This window comes from Podarcis bocagei, assembly GCF_964188305.1.
Source record: "Podarcis bocagei genome assembly, chromosome: 9".
NCBI lineage: Eukaryota > Metazoa > Chordata > Lepidosauria > Squamata > Lacertidae > Podarcis > Podarcis bocagei.
This window is the reverse complement of record NC_138134.1, coordinates 61,660,679-61,686,601: the sequence shown is the minus strand read 5'-3', so window position 1 is coordinate 61,686,601 and position 25,923 is coordinate 61,660,679. Positions and strand designations below refer to the sequence as shown.

Below are 25,923 nucleotides of genomic sequence, written 5' to 3'. Positions count from 1 at the left end.
GGTTAATGAAAAGAAGCCAAATTCAGATGACAATGTTCAACTACTGTTAATCTAAAACAAGTGGAAGCTGCTATCACCATCATGGCTGCCCAGTAAGAAACCAGAGGGTCAAGGCTCTGTTTGTTTTGCTTTAGTACATAGTTGTGTGAATTCAACCAGCGTACTAGCATTTTACAATACACTCAAGATTCATGGACATAGTATGGGATATTATTTGTCTTTCAAAACCCCACATCATTTCCCCAACTGAGCGAATTAATTACTTGAACCTGCACCAGAGGGAGGGAATATATTCTTTAGTAATATAACTCCTTTCAAATATACACAGCAGAAGCTGAAAAGGCATGAATTGTAAGTTAGCTCTGCTCATTTCTTGAACACGTCACACAAACCAAAATTCAGTCTTTTACCTTGGGGTTTTATAATGGATGCAGAATCCAGGATGTGTCACTCTAATTATTTAAATGAACCCATACAAGGTGATTTGGATGCACTTAGCAGTTTCTGTTCATTACTTTTGAACAACTATCCAGCCCAGCCTTCTAATTTTGATATAGTGATGTGTCCAAAACTTGGAATTATCTGGTTCAACATAGAATTTTGCATGCCTCATAATTCTCAAGCAGCAATGTTATTTCCCTCAAAAAGAAATATTTGCAATGAACGGAGAAGCATATGGGAAGAGGGTTTTTTGTTTTGTTTTTGGCTTGCTATAAGTTGAAGCTGTCACGAAAATACAGGATAGAAGGATGGCTAGTAGAGCTTAGTAAAGCCTTTGCAGATGCTATTATTGGCTGCTGGGATTAGAAAGCTTCTCAGAGCCTGGTGCGTCAAATTTGGAGGCTGCACATCTTTCCTTTTCTCAAAGGCTCAGGAGCATTGTATATTACAACCAGAATCATGAGTCAGTTTAAAATTATTGGGGGACAGGGGTGGTATTAGGGGGTGACAAAAGGCCCCTGAAGCCTGGGTCTCCTGCCCCTTTCCCCCCACTTACAGGGCTGTTGAGGCCTCTGTCCCAAGCCCTTAAGTACTTGTCAACACCCCTGTTGGGGGGACTGTGAGTAGAGGGAGCATTGCCTTAGAGTTGGCGACTCATTTCTGAATTGCACTGGATAGTTCGCTTCTCACGACTGTAGCATGTCTAGTTAACCTTCTACTTTGCGAGTAAACCAGCTGCCAAAGTAAATTCTCTTTAAATGCTTACCAGACTCTCTGATCACAGTACCTATCGTACACTGTTGGATGCCCTTCTCATTACTCCTATTATCAAACCACCAACTTTGGAAAGTACAAGACCATCAAGACAATCAGCAAGTGCTTTCGAGATGCAAAGAAACTGGAGACCGTAAGAGTGTGTGACAGGAATGGTTCTGCACTCCTTTGACTTCTTATCTTCTAACTTGTTAATGGACTGTCATGAATTAATTCACACTTACGTATACCACTCATGTAGTACTTAGCTCCAGCAATGGAGGTCTTCTTGCGGTTTATTTTCACCAGTACTGATCAGTCACTATTAGCAAAATATCCATTACAACCTAATAGAATGGGACAGGGAATCTTGCTGCATGGGGGGAGGTTTTGCTGTGTGTGTGTGTGTGTGTGTGTGTGTGTGTGTGTGTGGAGGTGGGGGGGCACAGAGCTGTTAATCACTAAAAAGCTGTCATCATAAATTGTGCAGGTTGGTGGTGGCCTTCCAACTTGGCTTGAATTTGTGATGTGCTGCATAGCACCGAACCTTTTCCCTTAATTTAAAAGAGGTGCGACCTTTTTGTTAACCGCAAGGTGGGGAAATGTTACCAGAGTGGAATCAATCGTTTTGAATGAGGTACTGGCAACAGCTCCATCGGTGAAGAAGCCGCATTATTGTATTATTTGAACAGAGAGTCTCTCTTCCTCAGATATTCACTGACTTAATCTTATGAGGCTGTTACTTTCGGTAAATGGGGAGCAAATAAATGGTTTTATACACATTTGACAGCTACTCCATAAAATGTTTCATGTTTCCTTGTGGGGTGGGACATTTTGTTCTGTGTCATACTTCCTGACCACAACTATGGTAACATTAGACCTAACTTTCCTTGGACGCTTTATTTAACCTACAAACCAGACGTCTGTGTTTTGATGGTTTAGATGCAACTAGCTCATTTATTGTGTCTAGCAAACTAGTTTCCTCTAGCTTGGCATACACGGACCATTTCACTATTAATGTGCCTCAGGAGCAGGCATAATTCTGAATATCCCAAGTCACAGTATACAAAGGATTTTGTTTTGTTGTATCATAAATTCCTTAAGAGCAGTGAATGTCTGTTATGTATTCCGCAGCCAGATGAGTGTCTTTCTCCCCCCCCCTTGTTTTTTTTTATGCACAACTTTTTTTTTTGGTACTTCATAAAACTTTGTCCTTGTCCCTCCCCAAATCTGGGTTGTTATGCCAGTTCTAGGCCAGTTTTATAATATATGAAAGTACTACCATATGTCTTTCACAATAGTGAGGTGCAGAAAAAGGTTGGAAAGAGGGAACGTTTTCAAAAATCGTAGGCATATGAGAAAATATTATGAAACTACAGGAGTATAGGGTTTCACGTTTCAGCAGCACAGTCAGTTGAAAGCAGTCAGTCTTCAAAGGCTTGTTCTATCATTAAATAACAGGAGTTGTTTTTATGCTAGTGTAGCTGCATATGTGCTTCCATACATAATGTGCTTCCATACAATTGACCACTGCCATATGCTCTAGTCATGTGTCGGTTGCCTGTGGAATATCTTTGAATTGACCCATCCAGTGCAGAAACACAGGGGCATGACACGAAAAGTTTCTTCACTTCCTGCACCTCTGAAAACAGGAAGAGTGGTTGGAATGGACGTACCCTTTAGACTAGGACACGAGTGGGGAAATGTGGCCCAGTCAATTGCTTATTTACCACCACAATTTGGCTACCACTTCCTGTATGTAGATGCAATGCTAACTCTCTGCAAACTGACTAGGTGTTCACAGCCCATTGGGGAAAGGTACATAAATTGGTGGAAGGGGAGTGGTCACCAGTTGCCGCACCTGTTCCACAGAACACGGACATGGGAATAGCTCCCTAAGCAGTAGATTGGTGTGTGTAGGTCTCCAGAAGTGACTGTGTTATCTTTGACAATAAAGAGTTCATTCTCTGCTGTGTGCATTATTTGGATGGGAAGCGCCTTTGACAAACATGACTGTGGCGACCACACAGGGCCCCCGGACGTTTGACGGTCTATTGACCCTGTGCCACCACTGTGATTGCTTTCTTCGCTGCCACCACCCCGTTTCTCACGGGGACACACAGAGTCCAGACAGTTGTTAACATAAACAAATAATCAAGTTTATTTTTAAATGCAGGAACAAGCTTATGGTTTCAGTTAGTTTTTCTTGACAGTTTCTTAATCTTAGTTCCTAACAACTTCAAACTGATTATCCCCAACTATCTATCTTATTCCACCTAACAATTCCTCTCATTCTCTCACAATACAACTCGACCAACCCACTGCCTATTCCTCCCTCTTCCTTCTCCAATTCCCAAACCTCAACTGACTTTCAAAGCCTCCCACTCTAACTTTTACTCCCCCCTTGCATTCCCACTGGCCAATCACATCACACTCATTTAACCCTTTCCTTATGACCCATCCTAGGAGGCAAACGCCACATAATCAATCAATTTTTTAAATAAACTTGAATTGAAACCATAGATTAAAATGGAACTGGAAACTATGGTTACGGGTGAGCTCTGGTTTCTGTTGGTGCACATTTAACAAAGGAAGGGAGGAGAATGTGCTTGGAGAGGGAAGGGGGGGGAAGCATGTGCTCCTTGGGCTCCAATTTGAAAATTTTGTAGGGACTACAATCTAGTTGCAAAAGTCCATTGGTCATGTAATGAGAAAAGGCAGAGAGAACTTTGTGCATATCTGTCCTAGGGATGCATTTCCCCAGGAAAGTCCAAGGGTAGAAATCTAGGATTTTGCTGCAGTTGCAGCCCAAACACAGGTAGGTGGCATTGTAAAACATGCAAGTATAATTTGCTCTGTTACTTGTACCAGGCAAGTGGCTGCCTTGGCTGCCTTTTAAATTGTGAATTTCCAAACTCCCTCTATTAGCACATAATTGACACCTTTCTAGGATTGTAACACTAATGATTTAGTGTTATGGAGGAAACCATGGTGTGTTTTGAGGAAACAGATTATGCTGCTTCTGAAAAAGAATGCTTTGTGTTTGATGCAACTTGGATTCCCACTTCTCACACCTTTTTTGCGTGTGCCCTTTTTAACAGAATCCAAGGCAAAAAAAAACTTGAATAGCATTACCCTATTTGTTCTTTTTTGCCTCTTTGTGAGCCTGGCAGTTCCTCCTTTTTCCTTATAAACCGTTGGAAACACTGTTACTTTTAGCAACATAAACATTTACCTTTGTAATTTACAGCGGAAAGTTTTTTTTAAAGAGCAGAATAGGATTATGGGGTGGAAAGTAAGAATTTCTTCTCCCTTTGTGTCTCCTGTGACCTTGGCACCAAGCATTTTTTTTATGTTGCCATCGTGCAGGCATTTTTCCTCCAAACATTTCTGTTACGCCTGCAAACATTATGAAATGGCAGGTTTATTTCTACATCTGTTGATCTCTGTTTAACATTCCAGAAACCACAGATTAGAGTTCAATACCTCCCTCCTTTTACTGGTGATAAAAAGGTGGAACCATTTTAAATACTTGGTGCATTTCTCTTTGTTTTTAAAAAGAGATGCCTGAAACATAGCAAAAAGTAGATTTCAATTAGAAGCTAGCTAGAAGCTAATCCTTAAAACAGAGACACGACTAAGGCTGCAGTCCTAAAGCAAAGGTAGTTAAACAGTTGTTTGTTATTGTTTTAGAGAGAGAGAGAGAGAGAGAGAGAATCTTTATAACAAAAGTCGAAAGGGAAGGTTGATTGGCAGTGGGGGAATAGAATGTTGGGTGGAGCTAGAGGGAAGTGACTTGTACAGAACATTAGGAAAACGATGGTTAATTATGGTTGGGTAACATGAGGGCTAGTATTAGGGGAATATGGGGCAAACATATATATATATATATATATATTTGCTTTCGTAGATTTTCACGGGTACAGGAATGCAGGTTTTGGTATCTTCGGGTGTCTTCCCGTGTAAGAGTTGGGGTGTCTAGGCGACGTTTCGACGAGGTCTCACTCGTCATCTTCAGGCTGGTGCTTTCGGCTTCTTGTTACTGGAACAGAGCAGGATCTCAGTGTTTGAGTTCCTATAAATACTGTTGAGGGGGTGTGGTGTATAGCCTCCAACGTTCTGGGCAGAGAGGAAGTTCCCAGGTTAGTGTGCCTTTTCTTCTTTTGTTCATTAATTACTTGAGGGATATCTTGAGTGATTTCTTGAGTGATATTCTGAGTACCACTTAGGAGGGTCATTAGGTGTGGATTAGTTGCTAAAGCTTTCGTGTCTTGACCTCTTGAACTTGTGAAGAGTTTTTCTGAGAAGATGGCTGTATTGCACTTAGTTGTGCTCTGGCTTGGCTTCGTGTATAGGGGCGAGCTGTGGTTTTGTGCCCTGTGCCAGCCAGATCTGTGTAGGAATTGCAGGGGGGTGCAGCATCCGGAGGTGCCACTATGGTTTGGCTACTGGATGGTGTCTGTAATTTATCTGTGGAGAGGGTCTGGGTTTGGGTCTGGTGTGGTTGATTGGAGATGGCGTTCTGTGTGCCTCTGGTTCTGGTGTCGGTTTTTGTGGGGAGGGCTATTTTCCAGATGTCTGGCAGACGGGACGTATCGTCACGCTTGTTCATGTTGTGAGGATGTTTCTCTATCTCGATGGCTTCCATGATTATTCTCTTGTGGTGATGTTCCATGTTAAAGAGCAATTTGGAATCTGCAAAATTAATTTCGTGTCCTGTTTCTTTCATGTGTTGGTAAAGAGAGGAAGTTTTTTCTTCTTTTTTGACGGCATTCTTGTGTTCTGCGATACGTGACGATACGTATATATATATATATGCAGGTTTTGGTGTCTTCGGGTGTCTTCCCGTGTAAGAGTTGGGGTGTCTAGGCGACGTTTCGACGAGGTCTCACTCGTCATCTTCAGGCTGGTGCTTTCGGCTTCTTGTTACTAGAACAGAGCAGGATCTCAGTGTTTGAGTTCCTATAAATACTGTTGAGGGGGTGTGGTGTATAGCCTCCAACGATCTGCCCAGATCGTTGCTTCTGGGATCTGCCCAGATCCCAGAAGCAATTTACACAAAGAAGAACAGAAAGCACTCACCAACCTGAGGAAAGACAACAACATAATCATTCTCCCAGCAGACAAAGGTAATGCCACTGTTGTGATGAACACATCGGACTACCAAGCAAAACTATCAAATCTACTCCAAGACCCTACCTACCAACCTATAAAAACAGATCCCACCACCTATCTGGAAAAAACCACCAAATCCAAAATAAAAGCCTCTCCTATCAGTGAAGAAATCCAGCTAAGAATCATCCCCAGAGAAAAATCATCCAGATGCCCCAAACTCTACGGTCTCCCCAAGATACACAAAGAAGGAACACCACTCAGACCAATAGTCAGCTCCATAGGCTCACCTCTACAAAATCTCGCTAAATTTCTCGCTAAGCAACTTCAGCCCTATGCAGAATCTATCGCTTCACACGTTACAAACTCCTTCCAGTTCATAGAAACAATAAAGAAGCAAAACCTACATCCCGATGACCTACTTGTGAGCTTCGATGTTGTATCTCTCTTCACACAAGTGCCCATTAATGAAGCCTTGACAGCCATTCAAAACAAATACAATCCCCCCCGAATACATCCTGGACCTGACCAACCACTGCCTAACCAACACGTACTTCATCCACAATGGACAAAGATACAAACAGATAGAAGGAGCACCTATGGGATCACCCCTCTCACCGGTCATCGCAAATCTGTACATGGAACACTTTGAAACCAATGCTTTAGACAAGTCAGAACACAAACCCAAACTTTGGCTCAGATATATTGACGACACCTTTGTAATTTGGCCACACGGGAAGGAAAAACTAGATAGCTTCCTCACACATCTCAACAGCCTACACCCCAAAATACAATTCACTATGGAAATAGAAGCCAACAACCAACTTCCCTTCCTTGACGTCCTAATCTACAAAAAACCTGATGGCTCCCTAGGACACACTATCTACCGGAAAAAAACACACACCAACCGCTACTTACATGCACAATCACACCACCACCCTGCACAAATAAACTCCGTAGCCAAGACTCTCATCTCCAGAACCAAACGCCTGGCTGACAAAGACCACTTGACAACTGAGTTACAGAATCTCTCAAATGTGTTAATCGCCAACGGATACCAGCAAAACAGGGTTACGAAGCTAATCCAAAAAGAAACACCCCCCAAAAACCAAGACACAGAAGAAAACAATGGCATGGCCCTCCTTCCTTATATCAAGGGCACTACAGATAAAATTAGCAAAATCCTCCATAAACACAATATCAAAACAGCCTTTTGCACCAACCAAAAAATAGCCAATATCCTCAGAAACCCCAAAGATAAAATCCAGTTAGAAAACCAAGGGGTCTATGAAATACCCTGCAAAGTCTGCCCAGCCACGTACATTGGACAAACAAACAGACGAATAAATGCACGTATCGCAGAACACAAGAATGCCGTCAAAAAAGAAGAAAAAACTTCCTCTCTTTACCAACACATGAAAGAAACAGGACATGAAATTAATTTTGCAGATTCCAAATTGCTCTTTAACATGGAACATCACCACAAGAGAATAATCATGGAAGCCATCGAGATAGAGAAACACCCTCACAACATGAACAAGCGTGACGACACGTCCCGCCTGCCAGACATCTGGAAATTAGCCCTCCCCACAAAAACCGACACCAGAACCAGAGGCACACAGAACGCCATCTCCAATCAACCACACCAGACCCAAACCCAGACCCTCTCCACAGATAAATTACAGACACCATCCAGTAGCCAAACCATAGTGGCACCTCCGGATGCTGCACCCCCCTGCAATCCCTACACAGATCTGGCTGGCACAGGGCACAAAACCACAGCTCGCCCCTATACACGAAGCCAAGCCAGAGCACAACTAAGTGCAGTACAGCCATTTTCTCAGAAAAACTCTTCACAAGCTCAAGAGGTCAAGACACAAAAGCTTTAGCAACTAATCCACACCTAATGACCCTCCCAAGTGGTACTCAAAATATCACTCAAGAAATCACCCAAGATATCCCTCAAGTAATTAATGAACAAAAGAAGAAAAGGCACCTAACCTGGGAACTTCCTCTCTGCCCAGAACGTTGGAGGCTATACACCACACCCCCTCAACAGTATTTATAGGAACTCAAACACTGAGATCCTGCTCTGTTCCAGTAACAAGAAGCCGAAAGCACCAGCCTGAAGATGACGAGTGAGACCTCGTCGAAACGTCGCCTAGACACCCCAACTCTTACACGGGAAGACACCCGAAGACACCAAAACCTGCATTCCTGTACCCGTGAAAACCTACGAAAGCATATATATATATATATATATATATATATATATATGAATACAGTTGTACCTTGGATCCCGAACGACTTGGCTCCCAAACAAATCAGCTCCCGATCGATCGAAACCTGGAAGTGAGTGTTCCAATTTTTGAACGATTTTCAGAAGCCAAATGTCCGGCATGGCTTCCGCGGCTTCCAATTGGCTGCAAGAACCTCTTGCAGCCAATCAGAAGCTGCACTTTGGTTTCCAAACGTTTTGGAAGTCGAACCGACTTCCGGAATGGATTCCGTTTGACTTCCAAGGTACGACTATTTGTATAAAGGAGTGGGAATAGTTGCTGGAGAGACAGTATGTTAAGTCAGAATGCTAGAGTTATAAGAATGCCTGCATCTAATAACTGTTCGTTCTGGTTCTTGTGTTCACTGATTAGACATCTATGCCACAAAGGGGAGTCTCCTTTTAGAAGGAGAGTCTTGCTGCTCTCTAAATCAGTAGGTAGTAAAAGAAGATACCTTAGGGAAAGCCAAGACTCGGTAGAATAGCTTAAAGGTTTGACCTATAGTTACAACCCAGCAACAGGTTCTAGAAAGAATCCTTCTCAAATTGTGTTTCCCTATCTTCATAAGCGAGGCAGGTGGTTATGGAATATGATCTTCATTGTGGTGGTGGCCTGACTTTGGAATGCTCTCCTCCAAGGCTCATCTATTTGCATTTTTCAAGTTTCCCTCATGAAGCATTGATGCAAAGTTTGTCTGAACCCTTATGCAGTATGACTGACTCTCTCCTTTAATCTCCCTTCCCCCAATATTTTGCTTTACCTGCTAAGTCTGTCTTCATATTCCCTTAGTCAAATGGTATACCATATAAGCACAGTATCTATCAGCCTGCCTTGCAATTTCCATGGACAGATTGGCAACAGTGGGCAAAAATGTCAAATTTTAGGGAGTGTTGGGAGGCAGAATAAAACCAAACACCCCCCCCCGAGGGGGGTTGCTGTCAGGTAGAGGTGAACCATGCTTGGTATAATTAGAATAAAATTTGACATTTAATGTAGAAAACACAACTGGAAGGATTAAAGAGCACAAATCTTGCTGAGAAATGGTTGCTTACAGAGGGTACTGAAACGTATTTAAAAGTTAGAGTTAATAGAAACAATGGAGGAGGACTGGAAAAAATTTAAGGACTATTTGCAAAAATATTATAAGTTGTTTGAATGTTAAGATTGTGCACGATTAAGAAACGTTATGCTTCTGCAATTTATCTAGGTAAATGATAAAGTAAGTATTGATGGAAAAAAACGAGACAAACTAGAAACAAAATATTATGTTTATTAAGAGTGTTAAAACTAAATCACAAATTATCGAAATTGGTAACATAATATATTCAAAGGTATAATAAGATGGGAAACAAGATAACAAATTGCTGAACTGGCTAGAACAATGAATGCAATGCTGAGAGGATGCGAGGAGGTCCAAAAGCGAACTGTCGAAGGACGTTATGAAAGTTTCTTAATATTTTTTTCTTTTTTTTATTTTTCTTCATATATAAAAAATGTTTCTTACATGTTGCTATGTAAACAAATCTGTTAACCTATGGAAAGAAACGCAATAAAAAATTTTATAAAAAAAAAAAATAAAAGTTAGAGTTAATTGCTTTTTGTGGTGAAAAATAAACTTTCTGTGTAGATTTACCTATTTCTGGAATTAACAGCACTATGGCCAGTGCTTAGGGATCTGTATGGGCAAGCCGTCTCACTAGTGGGGGATTTTTGACCAGGAATGTTTGCTACTCTCTTCTTCAACGCAAAATGATAGTAGTGGCTCTGAACTGTAGGCTTCCTGATCTAAAGAATCCAGCAGATGTCTGGCCTTTCTGACCTCTGTAGTCTGCCCTGGGAATGACCGCCCCACTGTTTTGCTTAACTTTCTGAAGCACTTCTGTACATTAGCTTGTTGCTCATGTACCAAGTTGCAATCTAGGCAGACAATGGTGCAAATTTGCCCATGTTGAAGTTCATTCCTTTTCACAAAAGAGCACCCTAACCTGTACAGCATGATGTGTGACTTTTTAAATTTCTTGCACCAAAGGGAGTTCCTGGATTGCAGCAGTTCTCTGTCTTGTCCCCATAAAAGCCCGAGAGAGTTCATTGTTCTTCAAGAATATGGCAATAAATTAGGTAGATGAGGAAGAGGGGGGGGGATCTTTTAAAATTATATGTAGAGATCTACTTTACAGAATTAATACTAGCTTGGGGAAATGCAATACATAGGTTAGGCAAGTGCTTTGCATACTTCAGCTCTTCTGTATCTCATTAACTTTTACTTAAGTGGCTCTATTGCTCTAATTCATTCTTCATTAGTCACTGTCGCTAATTTAGCTTTTTACTAAATTTAATTAATTCTATTTTCTGCATGTTCAAATTATATTTCCAGCTGCAATGCTCTTAACAGTTAGTGAGTTTGATTTGATCTCTGGAGGACTTGAAGCAGGTTTCTAAATCTTGAAGCTGAAAGCAAAATATCCTCATATGTAACCTCAGAAGTCAGACATGGGAAGTATTGATTTCAGGCAAACTGTCAGGATAGATCTCTGCTGTGAATTAAAATGAGATGAGAAAATCATACCCTTACATACCTCCCCCCCCCTCAAAGTGATTCACAGATCTCTCACAGAAGGCTATTGACTGGTCTTCTGTCAATGATACCACACTGGTCTGGACCACCTAATTTACCATTCTTAATAGCCCCTACTTGGGTGATTCACTGAGGATGCAACAGAGGCAGAGAGAGATGTTTTTTTCACAGCCATCAGTGCCATCCAGTTGGAATGGCTATGCACTCGTGTCTCTTTTTGATCAGATTCACACCAGAACGTGTGCTACCTGCTGTAGACAGTGTCTGGCCTCTATCTTCTGAAGTTTTCGGTAAACCAAGCAGCCTCCCAAACTTCCCATGGCGAGAGAGGGGGCTTAGGAGCAGTCATGTCAATGACCCTTTCCATCTCACTATTCCATGCATTGACGTGTGGGGTGTGAGCCCCTTTTGTCTTTCCTGCTTTAGGAAAGCACTTCATCATTTCAGGCACTTTTTCTCCCAATCTGTCTCCGGTATTGGAAGTGAGCTGAGAGAAAAGTACCTGAAGTGACAGATCTCAGGGAGGCGAAGTGTCGAGAGGTAAGCTCCTCTCACTTGCATGCCTCTTTGAATTCCCTCCATTTCAGTGCACAAACGGGACAGACACGTGAACAACAAATATGGCTGCCCCATCGTATCTGGTTTGGCCCTTTTGGTCGCAAAGAGAAAGTAAGAGAATCTGAGGGGATGGAAGATGGGGAAGGGGCAGCAGGAATAGGAGGGCCGAGGGGAAAAGGGCCAGAGCTCTCACAGCAATTAAGTCTCCTTTCCCACCTTCAAAATTTCTCTGATTTTTTACTAGCTCTTTTGATAAAAGGAGTGTTGGTCGTTTCAGCCTAAAACTGAAACTTAATTAGTACCAACCTATCATACGTAAGAAAATGAAAAGCACATGGTGATGCATTAAATAACATGTTCTAGCCTGCCTGCCTTATGTCTTTTAAAAGAAGGACATGGGAAGCTGCCCTGTACTGAGTCGGACTCATCCATCTACCTTTGTCTTGGGGTGGGGAGCCTTTTGTCTCTAGGTTTTGCTGAACTACAACTCCCATCAATTCCAGCCAGCATGGCCAATGGTCAGGGCTGATGGGAGTCCAACAGTATCCGGAGGCCAAGTAACTGGCAGAATCTCTTTTCTTGCAGATGTTGGGGATTGAACCTGAAACCTTTCGCATTCATGGCACATGGTCTCCCCCCCCCCCCGATTCTTAAATGCAATTTGAAAGGCTTTCTTAAAGCTACAGATCAGGGAAATTGTATCACTTCAAGGAACTTAAAAGTCCTTTACTACTTTTAATGGTAAAAGATGCATTCCTCTGAGGGAGGTACCCAGTTGCCAGGGGGGCTCATTCTTGAGCTTTTTGCTGGCTGTGTTAAATGAACTTGACAGATGAGCAACTCTGCGTTAGTGTTTCTCAATATTAATGTGGGATTTTCTTCCCTCAAAACACTGTCCCATTAATCAGTCTGACTGATACACAGAATTATGCCAGAAAGCCGATTGCTATGGAAATTAGCGCTTTTTAAGTCGTCGTGCTGCATATTGACAGCATTTCCATGATTACTTGAACGTGATGTAAAGATTACCACTGGGAGGAAGCCCAGAGGGAGTGCAGCAGCAGAAGAGAAAAATGTTTTCTGATTTGATGAAGTACATCTTACAAAAACAGTTCCAACAGTTATTGGTGTGTGAGACCTGCCGCAAATGTTGACAGAGAGCCTCCTTCGAAGCTCAATAGGCATTGGAGTGAGCCATAAATCAAAAGTTTCATGAAAAGGCCACTCTCCACCAAGGCTGGAGCCTTCCCTTCCATTACAATACCCATAGTTTGTTGCATTGCAGCTGTATGGCTTTATTTTTTACTGTTATCATTCATCCTACATATAGCGTTCCATTCTGTGCTCATTTAATTTGTGTGTAATAATGAGTGTGGTATTGTGAGTGAAATGTCTAGGACCAAGGGGAGTCGTTTTCAAATCCCCATTCGGTCACAAAGTTCACTGGGTGATCTTGGGCCAATCGCTATCTCTTAGCCTAGCCTAGTATGACTCACAGGTTAAAATGAAAGAGGAAGAACCATGTACTCAGACCCTAGATGCTCCTTGGAGGAAAGATGGGATATAATTGTAATAGTAAGTAGCAGCAAAAAAAATAACAGACTTAAAGCATCTGCTAGTTTCCCTTGCCTACTTGAATGGCTTCAAACGGAAAGCCTTGGGTGCATCTGACCAGTGTTTTGATAACAAAAACACTGAATTTTCAATAGTGACATCAGCCACAGTGCAACCTGGAATAAGCTTCTTATTTCCAGAGGTGTAAGCTTATCTTTTAAAAGTATTTTTCCTGATTTGTTTGTTCATTTGTCTTGGGCATTTCAGAAACACTATACCTTAGCATTATGTACCAGTTGTGTAACTGATCTCAGCATTTTGCTATTTCAGTGTGTGCTTGGGTTTCAAAACATTGAAAATGAGAGCTGTCATATTCCCTGAGTCCGAATTGTCGTAAGACAAATACATTGCTCTGTGAGTGTGAGTGTGTTGGATATAATGAAAGATAAATATTTCAGACTAGAGTTTCAGATAAAAATTATCCTTCATATTTATGTAAATCAAGAGCACATCCATCTAACTTCATCTACCCTTGTTTTGTGAATGCTTTAAACTAAGGGATAATATTTTGTTTCCAAATAGTGATTCCCAGGAGCAAACACAGTTTACTGCTTACACTGCTGCCACAGTAAGGAGCATGCCTGAAACTCCAGAGAACGGCACACGTGGACCAGTTCCTGCCAATCCAGCATCTGTGCCAGCTGTCAAGCCGACAGGACCTCAGTATGCAGTCAAAACCTCAAGCTGGCAATCTTCTAATCAGCCAGGTACAGTTACCAGCTACTCTTTGCTCAGTTAAAAATGCAAAAGGAGTATATGGAAAAGGTTAAATGATGAGGATAATTCCCGTTTGTAAGTTCGAGTTTTTAGTTGCCTTACTTTGCTAGTGTGTTAAAGGATATAATAGGGATGCAGGTGGCCCTGTGGTCTAAACCACTGAGCCTCTTGGGCTTGCTGATCAGAAGGTCAGCGGTTCGAATCCCCTTGACAGGGTGAGCTCCTGTCGCTCTGTCCCAGCTCCTGCAGTTTGAAAAAACACACCAGTGTGAGTAGATAAATAGGTACCACTGCGGTGGGAAGGTAAATAGCATTTCCATGTGCTCTGGTTTTCATCACTGTGTCTTGTTGCACCAGAAGTGGTTTAGTCATGCTGGCCATGTGACCCGGAAGGCTGTCTGTGGACAAACGCTGGCTCCCATGGCCTGAAAGCGAGATGAGCACTGCAACCCCATAGTCGCCTTTGACTGGACTTAACTGTCCAGGGGTCCTTTTTTATAATAAGAGTATGTGGCATCATTTATACAATACATACAAAAAAGGCCACCCTTCTCAAGTATATCAGTAATTATTAATTATTAATATGATAAGAAGAAGAAGATGAGTTTGGAATTGATATCCCACCTTTCACTCCCCTTCAGGAGTCTCAAAGCGGCTAACAATCTCCTTTCCCTTCCTCCCCCACAACAAACACTCTGTGAGGTGAGTGGGGCTGAGAGACTTCACAGAAGTGTGACTAGCCCAAGGTCACCCAGCAGCTGCATGTGGAGGAGTGGAGATGCGAACCCGGTTACCCAGATTACGCGACTACCGCTCTTAACCACTACACCACACTGGCTCTTATACACTTATACAGCCAGTTCTGTGGAGAATAAATGTTTCCACTCCTATATTTTTTCCTGCAGGAAACTTCTACTTTGACAATAACACAGAAAACATTTTTAAAAATACAGTTCTCAAGCTACATAGGTCTGTGGTGCCATATTGAAAAGGGAGTGGACGTAACTGCCCTGTGTGGATGTGCCTTATGGCTTAGTTAACAAATCTGTACCCTTAAAGATAAAGGTAAAGGTACCCCTGCCCGAACGGGCCAGTCTTGACAGACTCTGGGGTTTGTGCGCCCATCTCACTCTATAGGCCATGGGCCAGCGCTGTCCAGAGACACTTCCGGGTCACGTGGCCAGCGTGACAAAGCTGCATCTGGCGAGCCAGCGCAGCACACGGAACACCGTTTACCTTCCCGCTGGTAAGCGGTACCTATTTATCTACTTGCACCCAGGGGTGCTTTCGAACTGCTAGGTTGGCAGGCGCTGGGACCGAGCAGCGGGAGCGCACCCCGCCGCGGGGATTCGAACCGCCGACCTGACGATCGGCAAGCCCTAGGCGCTGAGGCTTTAACCCACAGCGCCACCCGCGTCCCTTATAGGCTCTTAAAAATTTACTGAGGGTTGCTATCTAAAATGGGCCACTTATTTATTTAATAAGTTTTATTCACTGCTTGATTGTTTTTTAAAAATGCCTTGAAGCTGTTTACAACAAGATAAAACAGTAAAGTCGAGAAAAATTCAGAACTATACTTTAAACATACAAAAGCTAACATACCAAAGCAGTTTAAAATTACCTCAGCTTTCTAAGCATCTGGGCAGGTGCCGAATTGCTTGACTATCAACCATCTTGAATACAGGAAAGGGTCCCTTCTTCTCCAATGGTTCAAGTTGTGAACCTGTATTTTCAATGGCACTTTAAAGGGATTTGTCCTTTTGGGTGAGGGGTGGGGTGGGGAATGTGCTTACAAGTTAGGGGGGAAATCCAAATAATCTCAAAGTAAAAGAGAGAGCATAAGGTGTTAATGTGCCATGTATTTTTAATAATGCAGCCTTTTGAGCATATGGCTGTGTTGCAACCATTTAATAAACGAACAACTCTTTGGGCTTCAGAGGTGTGGAACTTCAAAGTATCCTCAAGGTGGCGATAAATCATCGTATCTATGCCCCATTGAACTCACTTTTAGTGGCAAAACGTGAGATGAAGTTAAGGCTGTTTACAAAAAGGAAAAGACGATAGCCTCGTTGAATGCTCTGTGTTCTTTTCAGATATGCTACATTTAACAAAAATGCAGTGTTTGACCTTCAGTTTATTCTGTTTGGTGGTGGAAAGTTAAGGGTGTTGAAAGTCTTAGTATGCAGTATTCCATAACTGGTTGATTTTAAATTTTTTTAAAGTATATGTTCAAAATGACATTTCAGTACTTTTTCTCTCTGATATTGCCGCTATCACTTCTCCTGTTCCCAGCTCAACAGCAAGGGCCACAACTGTGTTAGCATGCTCTACAGAAGAGTAAAGATCCTTGCTCCTTGCCTGGAGCTGAGCTGAACTTTATGAGTGCAGCTGTTTTTGTTTGTTTTTTAAAGCAAATTATTGTGATGATGGGAAGCATCAAAACAAAAAATCCACCTTGAAAACTGAGGGAGAGGCATGGTGAATTTTAGAGGTCGCTATCAGAAAGGAATTTTGTGAGGTGATTTTGGGAGAGACAATGCCTTTGAAAGCAGGGATTGCACCAGTAACAGTGACAGTAATCCTGGCTTTCAAAGGAGATCCCCGGTTAGGTGGAAAAGGGTATAGCCCATTCTATCCTGGCAGGCTGAAAAAAGTCCTTTGAAAGTCAGGATCACGCTTGTTGTTACTGGCACGCTGTTTGTTTTCAGGAGCTTTCTCTTGGCTCCTCAGCCACCTTATAAAGTTATGTAACTGGTATGGACCAAGCCTGCCTCATCTCTGAAATTTGCCCCATCTCCAAAAAAGTGGCATAATAAAGAGGACAATGGTTTAGAAAAACTCTGGCGATTGGATTTGACACAGCACTGCCGCTAAATTATTTATGTTTATAAAAAGATTTATATGCTGCCCCCAAGGTGACTCACATCATAAAAACATAAGGAGAAAAATTTGAATAATCAGGGCTGATAAAAGGAGTGATATTTACTGCTCATTATAAAGGCTGATTAAAACAAGTAAAAGACTATCACAACAACTAATATAACTATATTCTGCAACATACCTTTCGTGCCGGGGGGGGGGGAGACATTTAAGAGAAGGCCGCTCAAAAAAGGAAGTTTCTTAAAGCCGTTTAAAAAACCCACAGTTAAAGGCTATGCCCATCCCTGAGGACAGCTGTTTCCAAAATCTGGGTGCCACCACAGAAAAGGCCCTTTCTCTCAAGCTTACTAACCAAATTCACATCACACACAGCCACATGAGCAGGTCCTCTTGAGGCACATCTCGAAGCCTGGACAAGTTTGTGTCTTTGCCAATGGTCCTTCAAACACCCCTCTCCCAAAATGTTTAAGCTTAAAAAGTTAAAACCTGCACTTTGAATTGTGTGCAGAAACACCTCATAAAGCTATTATGTTTCATGACTGATCCTATCATTCTTTTGAGTTGGTTCTTATCTCCTACAGCCTTGTTGGTGTGCGTGTGTGTTTTAAGTTAACACATTATTTTGTTTCCTGAGGCTGACTTCATCGTCATTGTCATTTAATTTGTATGCTGCCTTTCCATAGTTAAAAACCATGCTCTAGGCGGCTTACAACATGAAAAGATTTACATAATTACAAACATAATAAAAGTAGTCATAAACAATAAGCAATAACTAAAACACAGTAAAAAGTACACCTTATAAGATCTAAAAATAAAGATACAAAAATATGTATAAATAACTGCAACAACCACAACAACAAAACAGTGAAAGCCCCTAAACAATACCCCAGCCAAAGAGTGTGTTCAGCAGCCTTAGCTTTTGTAGTTGGAGTCAGTCCGGGCCCCGCCCTGTCAAGTCAAGTGGAAAAGGCCTGCAAGTCATGGAGCAGGTCTTCCAGAACTCACACCCAAGAAGTCTCTCTCAAGATAACGTGAGAGGCCTCTGAGTAATAAAAATAAGCCAAAAGATGCAAAGAAAGATAATGGTTTTTACAATCATATATCTAGCCATTTGCCTTCTAGGTGATTGGGCAGGGAAGGCCAGGGTTGGTGGCACTTTAAATCAAGAACTAGAGTTTTAAATTAGTGTTAAAAAGGAAGTTGAGCTAGTGCAGAAGATTAACAGAAGGATGACTTCAGTGACTGTGGGAGAAAGATGATTTTGACAGAGGCTCTGCGAATTGTCTGAAGGTGGGAGATGACTGACAAGAGGGAGTAGCTTTTGAAAGTGTACTTTCTAAAAGATGCTGTGTGGGGGGAAATATAATGTGCCAGTTCTTCTTAAGTGAAAATAACAGCAATCACAAAGGGCTGTATCTAAAGGCATTCATGCAGATGAAATTGTCCATAAAAAGAAGGTGAGAAAAATCCACAATGGAAGCATAACAGTGCATTCATCAGCTTGTTTATGAAACTTGTTGGATTTCTTGGTGATAAACACCACCTGTGAAGCATTAAGGAGATATATATACTGATCCTAGAACACATTTGGAAAACTTTTGTGGAAATCTATACCAAGTACAGGACATGCAAAGACTTCCCATTATTACATTTGGCTATTTTTAGCAGCGGATACTTGCTCCTCATGCAACTGCAGCTACTTCATGAAATATTTAAGTGCTTTTGTCCAGGTTTTGCAAAATAGTTTAACTGCTAGGTAAAAATAGGTAACTGATTGTCTGGATCTATTTCAGCCTGGCTTCAGGCCCAGTCAGGGCACTGAAACTGCCTTGGCCCGCCCCGGCTGATGACATTTGTCATCAAAGAGCGATGTGGGGAGTGTACTTCTGCTCATTCTGCTTGATGTTTTGGCACCTTTTGACCACAATATCCTTCTGTAGTAGCTCAGGAAAGTGAAAGTTGGGGGCACTGTACTTTAATGGTTCTGCTTCTTCCTCTAGAGCCATTTACAGAAAGCAGTTATTGGGGGGGCCCTCTAAGGCACTGTGAAAGTTGGAAATACAGGGGTCAATCTTGTTCCCATGCTATTTAACTGTGTCTGAATCTACTGGGAGTGGTCATAAGGAGATGAGGAGTTAGGAGTTAGCAATATTTAATTATACCCACCTCTGTCCTTCTGTTCCATCTGAATCATGAGGCAGTTGATGTTATGTACTGAAGTTCTCACCCTGGGCCAGCAGGGGGATACTGTAGATAGTTATGCAAATGAAGGATCAAAAGTGACGTTCAGTGATTGGCTAGTTACAGAAAATGGTTACTGATGCATTCTAGTGGAGCTCTATATAAGCAGGCTGACTGAGCTCCTCAGTTCAGTTCTGTTCCAGCTTACAAATAAAGAGCTGCTTTGGAAGAATCGCTGTGTCGTCTGATATGTTCGCCCACAACTTAACAGTTGAGGTCGACTCACTAGAAGTAATGGACATAACTTAGCCATGTTCATCAATTTCAGTGGGTCTACTTTGAATAAAACTTAGTTGAATGCCACCCTAAGACTTGAAGACTTTTATCACAAAAGAGGCTCCCTTCCAAGTTACATACTGATTAGTTCCTTATAATATAAAGCTTTCCCCCCCGCTCAGTCTCCAATATTTCATGCTTTTTGTAAGGACTTTACATAGCGTTCTCTAATATTAGACTACAGATAATATACTGAGGCAGGTACCCTGTTAGTGCTGCCCAACAGATGGATGCCCAGGAATCTCTCCAGTTGCATCACTGATTCCATCTGTTCAAAATGAAGTACGATAAAAGCTTTCTGGTATTCTGTTTTCATGGGAAATATCAGCATCAGTATGAAAATACAGTTGTTTTGGAACTGACAATCAATGCATAATAGCAGCCCTTTTCTGTTCAACTTTGTGAGTTTCTGCTCCGACATCTGATACTCTTTGTTTAAAGATGTTTCTGGCCACAAGTGAATTCAGAGCCTGCCCTGAAAATCCATACTGTTCTAGTAACTTGGAAAATTTCTGAAACCAGAAACTGCTCGGAGCTGGTGCCATCTGTTTCTTTAAGTCACGTCTTAGGAAGTCTATCTTCACCCATTTGAAATAATCTGCACCAATAATTAGATATCCTAACATGTGTTAGGCCAGAGATTGCCATAACACATAACTGTTCTTATTAAATAAGCAGGGGAGATTTTAATACCCCAACTCACATGCAAACCCCCCCCCCTTTGAACTCTGGTGATATTTGCAAAGCCCTTGATTTATGTGTCGAAAACAAACACTGGCAGCACTTTTGCTCTAAAGACGTTTAAAATGAGCATATTGATCACAGGTGCCTAAAATTCAGGAGTCTAAGCATTCATTTTTATTTTTATTTTTGTAAAGCCCAAGATCCCGAAGCAGAAAAAGCTGTTACAAAATAACATGATTTTATCTGTTCTAAGTCTATGTGCTAATTGTATAACATTTTTTCCTCTTACCGTATTACAGTGGTACCTCAGGTTACATACACTTCAGGTTACATACGCTTCAGCTTACAGACTCCACTAACCCAGAAATAGTACCTCGGGTTAAGAACTTTGCTTCAGGATGAGAACAGAAATCATGCTCCAGCGGTGCGGTGGCAGCAGGAGGCCCCATTAGCTAAAGTGGTGCTTCAGGTTAAGAACAGTTTCAGGTTAAGAACGGACCTCCTGAACGAATTAAGTACTTAACCCGTGGTACCACTGTAGAACACTAATTTGGATTTAGCACTATTAATGACTAGATCATTTTCTTTGCAGAAGGCAGTAAATAATATTCTCATAATGCCTTGCAGTGTTGAGGTCATATGTTTACGGGCATAGGGAGCCCTTAGGAATATAGAAATACTGATTATGCAGCGCTGGAGCTAAATCATCATTATTTTTTAATCAAACTAAAATACAGCATTGTTGGACTCCTTTAAATGATCAGACCTAGACCTGTTTCAGCAATTTCACTTCTGCATAGATTTTTAAATCATTCTCTGGAAACCCCCCCCCCTTTTTTTTTTTTGCAGAAGAATAAAAGAGGATGTGATTAGGCATCTCTGCAGTCAACCAATATAGCAAATGTGGGAATAGACCTTAATTCCCTACAAACATTGTATAGATAGTTCAGTAGCAACATCAGAGGAGTTTGATTCTAACAAATGGACAGTCTGGTATTAATAATTCTAAATTGTTTTTCTGTCATGAGGCGGCATACCACAAACTCTCACAAGTTAACTAATGTGAATTCCGACGCAGCCAAGGAAAGTATATTGTGAAACCACAGCAAAGCTATTCGTAAATGTCAACTGTTAAAGCTGAGGTATTTACTTGTGATGTGAAATGTCAACCTTTTGAAATCACCGTGGCAGTGGGGTTTGTTTTTGGTTTTTTTTTTAGGATTGTGCAAATATAAATGAAAATATGTGAAATTCCTGGGGCCACTGGAAGATATGATGGGGGCTGTATAATCTTTGGGGGGGGTTGTATGTATTGTTTCATTGGTTTATAAACTGGTGTGGAAATATTTAGCATTATTCATATCTAGGTTCAGGTAGTGGGAGAGCTTTGAAATGCTTGCATTGTTTGCTTCTACAGTCCATTGGCTGCTTCCATGGCGTCAAATGCAGAGGGGATGGATTAATATGTGCCCATATCCTCCTCTTCATCCCACCCACTTCTGGCAACATTACATCCTTCCTTGGCCTCTAGCCAGGCACGGCCATGACCCCAATAATTCTGCACTGAGGCTACCCTGTTAGGTGGGATCTGCCGCCATGGGAAATTTAAGGGAGAGAACATTGTCTCAGCCACCCAGAGGGTTGTTGTTTGTTGTTTAGTCGTTTAGTCATGTCCGACTCTTTGTGACCCCATGGACCAGAGCATGCCAGGCACTTCTGTCTTCCACTGCCTCCCGCAGTTTGGTCAAACTCATGCTGGTAGCTTCGCGAACACTATCCAACCATCTCATCCTCTGTCGTCCCCTTCTCCTTGTGCCCTCCATCTTTCCCAACATCAGGGTCTTTTCCAGGGAGTCTTCTCTTCTCATGAGGTGGCCAAAGTATTGGAGCCTCAGCTTCATGATCTGTCCAGAGGGTGCATGGTTCCAAACAATATAACATTTTAAAATGGCAAATAAGAGGTGAATTAACCCGGCTCCTAGAAAGCATTTGCAGAGCTGCAGCAGGATCAATGATTGATAGAAATTTACCATACGTGCATTCAGACAGTCTTGTAAAAAACAAGAAGTTCTAATTTTCCCTGCTACCCCATGACAAAGAGCAATAGCAAAAAGCTGTTGAGGGTTGATTAGTTAATTAGGACATGATTCTCCATTGCAACCTATACCTCTGCAAAAGAGGTGCTATCAGATCAAAACGGTAGCATTTGATACCGACTTCACATAGGTTGCTATGATTAGACGAGGTGCAGGCAGTTCAAAATCAGCTCAGGTGTTGCTACAGTGCTTTGAAAAGGTGGGGAATAAAGAGAGAAATATGGTCTGACAGTAAATGCACCTGTGTGGGCATGGATATGTATGGAAGTGTGTTGGACAAAGGTATGGAAGAAGGAACAATGGGAAAAGGAGAGACGTGTGAGAATGGATACCTTAATGTTAAATGAGTAAGATTTCAAGTTCCTAGACCAGCCTTCCCCAATCTGGTAGCCATCAAATGTTTTGCCCTACAGTCTGTGTTAACAGTTAAGTAAATATAGGATAGATTCAGTAATGCAGTGAAATAATCTAGATCTAGACTTCATACGTAACTTTGATTTCACTTCCTACTTGTTAACAGGCAAAAAATAAAAATAGAATACAAAGCTAATTCAACTACAGTGGTACCTTGGTTTAAGAACAGCTTAGTTTATGAACAACGTGGATTAAGAATGCTGCAAACCCAGAAGTAGGTGTTTTGGTTTGTGAACTTTGCCTTGGAAGCAGAACATGTTTCGCTTCCTGTTGAGTGTGTTCCATTTGTAAATTGAGTCCCCCGCTGCTATGGGAAAGCACGCCTTGGTTTATGAATGCTTTGGTTTAAGAACATACTTCCAGAATGGATTAAATTTGTAAACCAAGGTACCACTGTACTAGTTAGCCTTTCTGAAGTGTAGGGGACTACAGTAACCTCTGTTAGTCTCTTCCATCTGTCCTTAATTAATTTCCAGTTGGTGTCAATTTTGCATGTGTTCAGTTATGAATTTGTTTCCACATTAAACTGTTTTTTTTAAAATGAGGGGGGAAATCCATCCAAAAATTCATATTAAAATATGTGTTTTATCTCATTGAACATATTTCTAAACGATTTTATCCTAATATATATATATAGACATTTGGTACAGTTTTTGAGTCAAGGGCTGTATTGTTCCAGTCCATTGTGCTAGTTTGGGAGATGGGAATCAGGTCAGTTCACTTAAAATTGCAAACTGAATGAAATTCTCTTCCATTCCCTGGTTTAAATATAGTTCAGAGACAGGGTCTTATCATCAGGCTAGATGATTTACAGCCAACGCTCTCATCTCTCCTTTAGAAATGTTGGTAGAAGTAAAATGGAAGTGCTGTTTAGTAGCAAGGATAGTACGGTTTAAATGTCTGGGAAAACCCAGACATACGGCAAACATAGTTTTATTGTACCTGGAGGTAATGGCTTGTGAATTTTGCATTGTTAACTACTGGTTTTTATTGTGTGTTTATCTTCATTGTGCCTTTTGGGGGTCTGGTTGCTGCCATCATCATTCCGAACTGCATGGAACTGTCCATGCAGAAGTCTCTTGCTGTCTTGGAATGTGGGAATGTCTCTAACTCTCACAGCCATTTCTGCCTCATTACTTAGAAGTTCTACTTTTAAGAGTCCCAGTATGGCATCCCAATTACCCCAATGGCATTATCCAGAGCTTGGGCTGGGCGATAAAGCAATATATTGTCCCAAACCAGCTTGAAGTCCTTATTGTTATATCGGTTTCATAATTTTTGATCTCACAAATCATGAGAAGGGTGGGTGGGTGGGTGTGTACACTATGCAAAAATCACATGGGGAAAACCATGAAGCCAGCCAAGACACAAATCTATGATATATAATGAGTAATGCTACTTTGTGCAAAAATTAGCCAAACTAAAATAAATAGGTGTAAATAGGATGTGATGGTGCTCCAAGGTGTTACTTCCTTCCCAGGTTCTATAACTGCTCTTGCTGGGTGTTTGTATGTGTATGCCAGTACACACACGCACACACAACTCTGAAATTGTGCTTACTTTTGAGTGGCTTATGGTGCAGCAGATGAGAAGATGACCCAAGCCAACCCAGAATGCTCATTTTAATTAAGAAGCTTCACAGCCCATTTAATCTGAGCTCTTGAGAGATGAAAGGCTAGCTACTACAGCAGGAAACTAACCCTCTGAAGTTGTAACCGGGCCTCTAATGCACCTGTTCTGATTTTCATGGTGCACATTCTAGCTTTCTCAGTCATTTTAAGAAATGATAACAGCATAATCCTTCCTGTTCTGCCTTTCATCATGAGAGGATTTAAAGCTTTAACTGTATTCCACAAATTCAGCAAAATAAAATAAAATGTGGCTATTGAATGCTTTGTGCTCTTTCTCTGCTGCTAACCTGAGCCCATGATTCTTTGGGGGATCTTAAGGGACTAAAGTATCTCATACATTTACCATAATTATTTTTTTATTTAAGCGTGATAAATTCCTTCAGCTTCCACATGGACAGGAAATAAAGAACTGCTACTGTATAAGAGTGTGTTAATATTCTGCTGAAGAACCAGCATTTTGTTGTATACTAGTCTAATAGCACTATACTTCATTTCAGCAGTTGAAAATGAAATTGTGCACATTGAAGTAGTATTGTTATTTATAGACATTACATGACACTTGATCTTATATTTAAATGAGTGCTGAACTATTTAGTCTGTTGTATTGTTGCCATGGGCAAGAGATCATCTGTCAGAGTAACTGCCTCACACATCTGACCTTACTCCCTCGTACCAATGCTTCACCATTTTTTCCAGTTCACTATTGAGTTGGCAATCAGCAGTATAATATACTATTAATAAAACCTTGGCTGTGCCAAATATTGTCACCTTTAATTTTACGGCTTTAAAATAGTGATATAGAAAATCAAAATAGTAATAGTAATAATATTTCATGGAAAATGCAGTGTTTGTATATGAATAGGTGAAATATTTTTTTTGCATGCCTAAGGAGTGGTATTTCTTTATCCAGTTGAATATTTGTAAACATGTTTCTGAATATTACAATGTACAGTTGGGGTTGAGCAAAAGCAGGCCAGTTCTGTCTCTTGTCCCCTTGCCTGGTTCTCCACCCCAACTGACATGCAGTATTCTGTAACACCTGTTGACTACTCAGCCCTCATTGGGGTGTGTTTTGGAGGATCACCCCATTTGGTGTTGTGGGTTGTTGTTTTTTTGTGCTTCTGAGAACATTGGTGCTTCCTAAAGCATTTCAACACCTCTATCTTGTTTCTCAGTGGCCCTGCCCCGCTTGGGTTCCTGTGGCTATTATGCAACATTGTACAGAACACATCAGGTCACCATTTTCAAATGAGGAAAATGCCTCTTTTTTTTCTTGGTAATAGCTAACTAAAGGAAGCAAGTCTTCTTTTATTTAAATGTACTTCTGGTAACGTCCTAACATTCCTTGACATGCTTCATGAAAGTATGCTTTTTTCAAACGCGCTTCTGTTTGTACTGCCTTTGTAAATGTGTCAGAAGGTAGCATATCATTCATCCCTCATTTGTTTGCTTAAAGTTTAATATCTATAGTGTTTCGCTTTTGAGTCACACTGTGATTCAAATAATATGAATGCATAGTTGCTCTCAGACTGTCTGAAAACTCTGTTTTTAAATATAGGTAGTAACAAGATAATAAATCTAAAAACTAGTTTTCACATTGTAATGTTAGACACATAGTGTCAATAACTGTGTTTCATCCAGATCTGCAATTG

At 41.3% G+C, this 25,923-nt stretch overlaps 1 protein-coding gene across 6 annotated transcripts in view; it reads left to right on the top strand.

The window, feature by feature from the left end:
* Window positions 1-25,923, top strand: part of PDLIM5 (PDZ and LIM domain 5) — a 126,229-nt gene that overhangs the window by 88,401 nt on the left and 11,905 nt on the right. For 5 of the 6 annotated variants that reach the window (XM_081207000.1, XM_081206998.1, XM_081207001.1 and 2 more), the window contains 2 exons: window positions 1,211-1,348; window positions 13,855-14,039. In XM_081207000.1, the coding sequence (XP_081063126.1) occupies window positions 1,211-1,348; window positions 13,855-14,039 (323 nt within the window). The remainder of the gene's footprint in view (window positions 1-1,210; window positions 1,349-13,854; window positions 14,040-25,923) is intronic. The other variant, XM_081207003.1, reaches the window with a different exon arrangement.